This window comes from Cheilinus undulatus, linkage group 5 (genome assembly GCF_018320785.1).
Source record: "Cheilinus undulatus linkage group 5, ASM1832078v1, whole genome shotgun sequence".
In the NCBI taxonomy this organism is placed as follows: domain Eukaryota; kingdom Metazoa; phylum Chordata; class Actinopteri; order Labriformes; family Labridae; genus Cheilinus; species Cheilinus undulatus.
Window position 1 is genome coordinate 53,593,830 of NC_054869.1, and position 9,020 is coordinate 53,602,849.

General features: G+C 40.5%; 1 protein-coding gene across 1 annotated transcript; it reads left to right on the forward strand.

The window, feature by feature from the left end:
• Positions 1–1,616: 1,616 nt before the first annotated feature.
• si:ch211-51h9.7 (uncharacterized protein LOC558400 homolog) lies at positions 1,617–8,039 on the forward strand. The gene is made up of 2 exons (XM_041788632.1): positions 1,617–2,272; positions 5,964–8,039. The coding sequence occupies exons 1-2, from the start codon at positions 1,858–1,860 to the stop codon at positions 6,116–6,118; spliced, it is 570 nt and encodes a 189-aa protein (XP_041644566.1). The 5' UTR covers positions 1,617–1,857; the 3' UTR covers positions 6,119–8,039.
• Positions 8,040–9,020: the final 981 nt, after the last annotated feature.

The window sequence follows — 9,020 nt, forward strand, 5'->3', positions numbered from 1 at the left end:
CTTTTTGACCATTTTAGACACTTCTTCTTGCCACTCTTAACCCTTTTTTTTGCCCCTTTTTACCATTTTTTCCGCTATTTGCCCATTTAAGCATCCCTTTGCCATTAAATAACACCTGTTTCCTCTTTTGTTGCCCATTTTGCCACTTCTTTAACCACTTTCATCCCATTTTTGCCCTTTTCACTACTTTTTACCCATTTCATCTACCTTATGCCACTAGATACCACTAGTTTCCTATTTTTATGCCCATTTCTGCAACTCTTGACTGCTTTTGCCCATTTTAGTCACTTTTCACTCATTTTTTTGCAACCTTTAGACCATTTTTTGCCACCTGTAACTCATTTTTTGTCACTTCTCACCCATTTTTGCTACTTTCTGACCCTTTTTCCACTTTTCCTCCCCTTTTTTGCCCCTTTTCACTCATTTTTGTTGCTTATTGACCATTTCTGCCATCTTTAACTTATTTTCAGTGCTACTTAAGCTGTTTTTGTCACTTTCACCACTTAGATTGTGGCTCTTGCAAAGGTATTTTTCAATAATCTAACTCTTTGGCTCTGGATTCTTCAGGGGCCCAGCCACTCCTGTGTGACTGTACAGAGGAGAATTTAAGGCGTTTATGTTTTTGTTGACACATCAAAGTCAGAATACCCAATTGCATGAATTCCGAGCATTTGAAGAACACGTGAATGCAGCGTGAGTTAGCCTGAATCATCAGAGTTGAAAGTTCATGAATTATTAAATAATGTAAGATTGACAGAGTCTCTATAGTGAGAGTTATTACCACAGTGATGGTTCTGACTCTGGTTGCTAGTGGTGGGCGATACAGCAAAATTTAATATGGATCTGATGCCAAGTAAACACAGGACCAGTATCACCGGTACGATACTCCATACCATACTTTTTACTTACAAAAGCAGCAGTATACATAATTATTAAATTAATATGAATAAGGCCAATAAAAACTCAAAAAACATAATCTATCATTTATTTATCAGTCAGGGTTAGGGTTAGGGGACTTGATCTTATCTTTTTTGTTTTCCCACTGTACCTAATGGTTAGACTGTTTAAATTAGTTAATTAATCCCTGGACTATTCAATGTGTGGTTTGAGAAAATGCTGCAAAAAACGTTCAAAACTTTGGAAAACGCAGTCAAATTATAGGAGAAAAACTAGTAAACAGTAATAAAGAGGAACACATTTAGAAGTACACTCTCAAAGTCAATTAAAATGAATCGCAAATGCATCAGAGTCAGCTACTGAACTCTCCTGGTTTTTATGACTAACGGCAGCAGCTGTGGCTCTGGCTCAATGAAAAACACCATCAGTGCCTTTCGTCGGAAAGTGAGATTTGTCATAAATCTAACATCCTCCTCATGCATCAGTTTTTTATAACTTTGAGATAAAAACTTCTCAGACACTGGAAATGCTGACTCCCCTTTGCATTTTTGTGGAAAGTTATTTCACAAAGCTGCAGCAGTTTATTTCTGCCATTCTCTCCAGTTTGATACAGACATGAGGCCTCTGAATAACCGTATGTGTGTGTGGGTGGGTGCCTTGAGTGTGTATGTGCGCGTTTGCTCTTCCTGATTGGTCGCCAAAGTCACGTGACACGGAAACCAGTGCAGCAGCGGACCTTTGGCACAACAGACAGACGAGAGCGACTGCAAACAAACAGATGGGGTGCATGGTTAGACGTTTTTTTAAAGTACTCATTTAATATCGATATATCGATACGCCCACCACTATTGGTTGCATTAGCAGACTTCTAGATGTGCCGCTGCTCTTCTACATAAAAACTAAGTTGGCGTAGTTAGAGCTAGCTAGTCTGGGCTTATCCGTCCATGTGCTCCAGCAGGGATGTCCAGAAGGAGCCTGAGGGGGCTGATAAATCACCTGGAGGGGTTAATGATACGCTTTATTATCGTTATTCTGCTGTTTAACCCCGCTGAGGCATGTGCTGCTGCTGCCGAGGACGGAGGGACCAGCCCCGGGTCTCTGCTCCTGTGCCGGGCGTGTGGACATGAGCTAGCCCACGGTACCGACATCCACTTCGTCCCCAGCCGGCTGGCTCTCTCCGGCCGGAACCACACGCTGCTGGGGGGTCGAAGGGTTAACATCCAGCTGTTTGAAAACCCCCACGGACTCCAGTTTGAGATCATCACGTTCAGAAAGGCGGAAGTCACTCACCATTGGCCAGCGGATAAACACTTCTCCTGGTTCCCGGGCTTCTCGTGGACGGTGGCTACCTGTCCCAGGTGTAACACTCACTTAGGTGAGACTATAATATGTCTGCGGTTAACATTTAATAATCTGAGAGTGAAATACAACCCCAGTTCCCAACCATAACCCTTCTTTCATCATTTAAAAGTTTATTTTCTTCATCTCTCCTCCGGACAGTTCATCAGTCTGTAGTTTTCATTCTCTACTTTAGTCATCTTCATTTATTATCAACAGACTTCAACAACTTTCACCAGGGGTTCTCAAACTTTTCAGCCCGCGACCCCCAAAATAAAAGTGCCAGAGACCTGGGACCCCCACTGTCCCTGAACTGTGTGCAGAAAAGGCTGTCCATAAGGGGGGTTAGAGAGGAAGGTTTCTGGGACCCAGCCAAACTGGGGGCCCATGGAGGTCAGCAAAACCATGGTCCATTGTGAAGTTAAGCTGTGAAAACCACATTTTATATTTGACCTGAATGATAACCACACTTATAAAAGAAACAGATATCTTTGTTTATTCATTTAGCCTTCATTAGAGGAAAAAATCTTTTGTTAAAAATGATCATAATGGGTTGAAAATTGCTAAAATTGGTTAAAAATGGCAAAAAGGTGGTGAAATTTGATTTTTAAAGAACATAAATGGTTTAAAAGTGGCAAAAATGAGATAAAAGTGGCAAAAAATAATCAAAATTGGGTAAAGTGGGAAAAATAGGCAGAAAAAGTGGCAAAAGGGGATTAAAAAGTGGCTGAATGGCTTTGAATTGCAAAAATTGGTGGCAATTAGGTGGAATGGGAGGAAAATTGGATATAAACTGGCAAAAATGGGTTAACTGGTTATAATGGGCAAAAAGGAGTTGATAGTGGCAAAAGCAGGCAGAAAATGTGATGGAAATGGTTTAAAATGGACAAAAATGGATTTTAAGTGAAAAAATGTGTTAAAATTGGTGTTAAAAGTGATGAAAAAGGGTTAAAATTTGGTGTAATTGGTGCGATGTGGCAAAAATGTAATTTAAAAAATATTCTTAGTTTTTAAGGCATCTGGTGACCCCCCTCTCAGTGTCTCACGACCCCCAATGGGGTCCCGACCCCAAGGTTGAGAACCACTGACTTACACTACATACTAACATAATGAGAGGCTAACATAATTCTTTAAAATGATACCCAATACAGTCATTAGCTTTATTCGACAATTATTATAACACAAAAGAGTGAAGCCTTTATAAAACCAACTTACTTTTCAAACTGACAGACTTTAAGTCATGATTAGTGAAGTAAGTGTGACTGGGGTAAGCTGTAGCCCAGGTTCAAGTCCCTTTTCCTTTAAAACCTGTATTAAAGGGTAACTAAATCCTCAGACCACTTTCACATGGAAAAATGCTTTGACAAATTTAGAAGAACCAGCACGGTGTTGTTTGCAATCACATGATCCAGAATATCCATAGGGGGGCAGGAAGTGGGGACAGCCATGAGGAATGCATGGATATGGAGGGAAGTTAGTACTTTACAGCTCTAAATGGACCTGAACACTGCACTTATCATCAAAACATTTATACAGACATCGCGTATGATCCCTACAATTCACAAAAAAGTGATTTTTTTTTTACCACAGGTTAACTGATTTATCTGGAGAGGAGGAGATCCAGATCACTAATACTCAGTCCTGCAGACCTCCTAGTGTGGTCTATCCAGATGAAGGGAGACCAGAGTCTAGAGGAGTCTAGTCCTGAGCTAAGAGGCTAGCTGAGCCCCTTTAACATCTAAAAATCCTCATTTAGTCTCAAACAGTCTTTAATGTAAACGCTGATGTTCTATCAACAGAATAAACCTTGTGGGCTGAGAGAGCGAGGAATGATGAGCTGTTCATGAACGAGTCTGTTCTACTAAACGACTCTTTAATGTGAGCCACTGTAGCTAGCTCCTGTTTGAGTGCCAGTTTCCTTTCTTCCATCCTCTGTCCTTATTAATCCACATTTAAAAAGACAAACTGGAACCAGATGAAGAGAAACCAGCTCTACTGAGCTGAGCCACATGATCCGGATCTCTACAAAGAGACGCATTTCCCGTCACAATGAGAGAGACTGGAGAGACATCAGCTGATGAAACACTGGTAAGATCGGAGTTAAATGAGCTAGACCAGGACAGAACTGGACTTAACCAGTGTTAATTTTGTCGACCAATGACCACCTTACAGCCAACGACTAAAACCACAGGAGCGAGCTGCAAATTTAGCAAGACTCCCATGATTTTACTCCAACTTTGGAATTTTGGTCGCAACTTTAAAATCAGAGGAAAGGTCATTATGTGTATGGCTGCCCTGAAACTTAAGACCAGCCAAAACTAGGTCTTAGATGACTAAAACTACGTTTGGTTTCTTGTCAAGATAGCTAAAACTAGAAAAAAATATAATTTAGTTTTCATCAGACAGAATCCATGATATTCCTCCTCCGTGGGTAAATCTTTCAGAATACAATGCATCTGTATCTATTCTTCCTCTCAGCTGTAGAAAGCAGCGACCCCAGGCTAGACAGAGTGCAGAGAACACACTACCATGATTTGGTACCAGGTTTAGGCCAGAGAATAAATGCTTGGACTGAAAGTAAAGACTAAAATGTGAGGACTTCTTATGGACTAAAACTAGATTAAAATGTTTTTGAGTTCTCATCAACCAAAACGAGACTATAAAGGGTAGAAATGACTAGTTTGTGTTAAAACACTCTAGACATGTTGGAATATGGTTGCTGTAAACATGTGAAAACACTGAGATCTACATGTAACTGAATTCTGGATTTAGACCGTTAAAGTTTTTCACCTCTTTCCTGGCTGGGTTTAATGTGGGTGGGGCCAATATCTGGGCTTGTGATGTCACAAGCCCACAGTGGGGAATGACCCCATAGACATTATACACCTAGACGCCTCATTGACTGTTTGCCCGTTGCCGCTATTCGTCAACGTGTCCATAAACAAATGCAAGTATATGAGGGATAAAGGGTTTTGTTATGGTTTGAAATGTTATTCCACATGATCTTTTCAGCCCCACGCAGCACAGGAGTGAGGCATCTTGCCCAGGAATGCCTCTGGCAAAATGGCGGCGGCGTTGACGTACGGCTCACTGGCCAATGTGGCGTCTACGTATGTCTATGAATCACCCTGCCCCTCTAACACCATTCAGATTGTAGTGTTTTTTTAAACCTGAGAGGATCGTATTTCTCCTGAGTGGGCGTGGCTTCAGCTCATTCAACAGACACGCCCACACCATCCTGGAGCAGATTTTACAGTCTCATTTTTCATGATTTTGAAGTTTAATTTTATAAACTTAGAGATCTTTTATCTGACTGAAATTTGGCCTAAAGGTTTAGTGAGCTGTCATACAACAAACCTAAATACAGATTTATTTTCACTTTACAGGGTCTTTAATACTCAGACTGAGACACTGGCCTGAACCGAACCATACCACTTTATAGAAACAGACCATACACACATCCAGGTTTCAGGCAGAGGTGCCTGCTGCCATTTTTCTGTGAGCTTTTTTATTTTTGCCTGAAATGCGGCGTCATCTGCAAAGAACCTTTTAGCAAAATGACCAGACGTCCTTAGTACTAGTCCATGTTTGATTGGGGTCTCAGTTAGTTGTAGTACCCTGTAGAACTTGCATTAATCTCATGGTTAACTTTTTGGCTTTTAACCTGATTTGACCAACACAGAGCGTCTCCAAAGCTAACTGATTATTTTTGTGTTTTTCCCCTTCAGGTTGGGGCTTCCAGCCGAACGACTGGCCAGACACGATCACAAAGACCAGATTTGATGAGTCTGAGCAGACCTTCCTGGCTTTAATCACACATCGTCTGTTGAGTGAAGACTTTGCCTCCAGTCTGCTCGTGACTCCCAAATCCTTCATGAGCTGACAGACTTGAGACTTTTTCCTAATCCAGGTGCCTTTGTTGCTCGTGTGACTTTTAAATAAATTTCTATGCACCCACCAAACTCCCACAGGTGTAAACACAGTCAGTTTTATTCTTGTAACAAAGCAAGTCGTACACCGCAAATTTATACGTTTCTTTTCCCCCCAGCAGAAAAGGAAAGTTTGATTTAATGTAAATTGACCCTTTGTTGGTTCTCTGATTGGGCCACTGACACACCAATCAGAGAGCCCGCTCCCAAAGCAGTCGTTGCTGGGCTACTCACAGTTAGACCAACCTTCTCCTGGGCCAGGGGGCGGGGAAATTGTGACCTTAATTTGGTGGTTAAAAAGGTGTGTGACTCCAAATCATCCTCATCGTGATCCAGGATTTTCATTCTAAACCGAGGGTTAATCCTGACAAACGCCTTCTTTGGATTTGACTCAGTAGATGAACACGTCGACAGTTCAACCCTTTGACAGTCAGAGAATATTCACATGCCCACAATCCTTTGCAATTACCAAAATCACCAGTCATGATAGCTGCACAGGCTTTGACCAGAGACAGACCTTTCTACATTTCTTTGTTGTGTAAAGGTCTTTGCACTTCAAGGCTTTTTTGTGTGAACTTTTTGCTTGTTTAAGAAAAAAACAGCTCATGTTGTTCGCATCATGTTTGCACACTGAAACTGTCATCCATGATTTTTTCAGAACAGATTCAAGTTTTTCCTTTTATTTTTGTATTCAAGTCATTGCTGATTGAGCAGCTGCTACTCCCTTCTCTCTGAGAAGTATTATGTGGATATAAACTGTGGAACATGACCAATAGTATTCCAAAGTTTGTAGTCAGAGACTGAATTAAAAAGTTGTTCTCCATCTCTAAATCTTGACACAGTGCTGCGACAATGAGCCTGTGCCGTACGAAGATCTGTAAGGATGGAGGGACCCAGTGTGATTTTTCTAGTCTCAGAATCATCTTCATTTTTTTCACCCTCTTTGCGGTACGAAACATCCAACAAGTAATGCAAATGAAACTCATCCAACTCAGTGTGAGCATGACTCTTCAGATTACAGACCAAAAAAACATCTTAGAATAACATAACATTGAAATATAAAGTAGACCAGAGGTTTTCAAAGTGTGGGACAGTGAGCTCTTTGGTTGAGTAACACTGCTCTATAGCACAGTCCCTATAGTAACTATAAGTTTATCCATTTTGCTCCATGCACAGCAGAGGTTAGCAAAGCAAATCACCTTTTTTCAGGTTTATGGTTCTACGCCTCCCCTGAGGCTCTGTGGCGCCCCCCAGGGGAGGCCCGCTTCACACTTTGAAAACCACTGAAGTAGACTGTATCTAGTATCTGACGCTTCGCGTGCAGTTTTCAACGGCGGCTCCACCAATTAGACACTGCAGCAAAACTCTAGGATTGTGGGTACTGTAGTCTTTTGGCTGAGATTGTGAAAGGAAAGTCTACCGTGGATGGTAATGACTTCATAATAATCAAATCTAAGAGGAAATGAACAGGACTTTAACTTCTACAGCCACAGATGAGCTCTACTCTCTAAATAGCCAGCTAGCTTTAATCCTTAGAGGCTTTTTTGGTTATTTTCAGTTTTCTTTTTTGATTTAATGCTAACAATCAATATTTTGGAGGTTAACTTTTTCCCCAAAACAGCTAATTGTTAATATCAGTACCTGTAACGGGTCAGTAGAAGTTGATGGTGACCAAAAATGTCCCATTAAAATCACAATTTTTGATCCTCCATCCATGCATTTATGGTATCAAACTTTAAAATGTGTAGTTTTCCTGTTAATCACCAAATGTCAGTGATTTTTGCAATTATGGCATGAAGGGAATTGAATGATTTTTCCTGATTTCCTGAAGGGGCACTATTATAAAAATTTATTAAAATTTTATTGACAACAATATTTTTTGGTGGTGTTTTCTTCCTTTATTTGGATATGATTGCTAAAGAGAGGCCAGGAAATATGGGAAGAAAGAATGAGGGAATGAGTTGGCACCTTTTCTACCTACTGAGCTAAACTGGTCCCCAAATCTTAAAACTTCTGCATAAAAATCAAAGTTGGAGCTCATTATTCAGATAATGATATACATTTTTTTTTACATTACAAACTGCAGGGCTCTGAACTTAAACTGGCACTGAAAGGGTTAAATTCCCAAAAATTAATCAATATTTGAAATTTATGATTGGGTCACTTCTCAATCAAACAACTGATGCAAAAGAGGCTGGAAAAAATACTATTTTATTGCTATGTCCTAAATAATTTCTTTTACACTGAGAGTTAACGTTAAAATATACCCCCCACACACACAACCTTTAACTTGCCACAGCTGAAGTTCAGTCTCCACCAATAAGAGACGTCGCTGCGACACTTGAGGATTGTGGGTAATGTAGTACTGTTGCCCAGGATAAAAAAAAAAGTCTTTCATCAAAAGAGGGTTGATAATAGACTTGCTTGTGTCTACCAGATATCGTCTTCATTTCCTCATTTCCCCATTTAAAGGGACATTTCTGTGTTTTTGAAGTTGGGTTAAGCAAGCTAGTTGGCACAATACGTTTACTTTATGAAATCCCTGCGTCAGCTGTTGAGGAAAAATAACTAGTTTTGTATCATTTCCTCTGACGAAGCCCCCAGACCCAAACAGCTGATCAGATACACAGAAGCAGAGGAGTGCGCTAATGTGAAGCTCACATTGTCAAATAGAGCCAAAAAGCAGCTTTCTGGAGGAAACAAAAAACTCTTTAGAAATTATTCATATAGCCAACAACTGAGCAAACATTGTTTTTTGGCGAATTTAAACATAAAACTCATTAAACTATGTAGAGAAACTACCTCACTGCTACTCTGAACATTCAGCAGGCTAATGCAACAACTACTGCCAAGTAC

Excerpts from the sequence above, each read along its gene's own strand:
- si:ch211-51h9.7 (XM_041788632.1), top strand. The coding sequence starts at position 1,858 with ATGTCCAGAAGGAGCCTGAGGGGGCTGATAAATCACCTGGAGGGGTTA. Across the intron at positions 2,273-5,963 it reads CAGGTGTAACACTCACTTAG|GTTGGGGCTTCCAGCCGAAC; the intron begins GTGAGACTATAA and ends TTTCCCCTTCAG.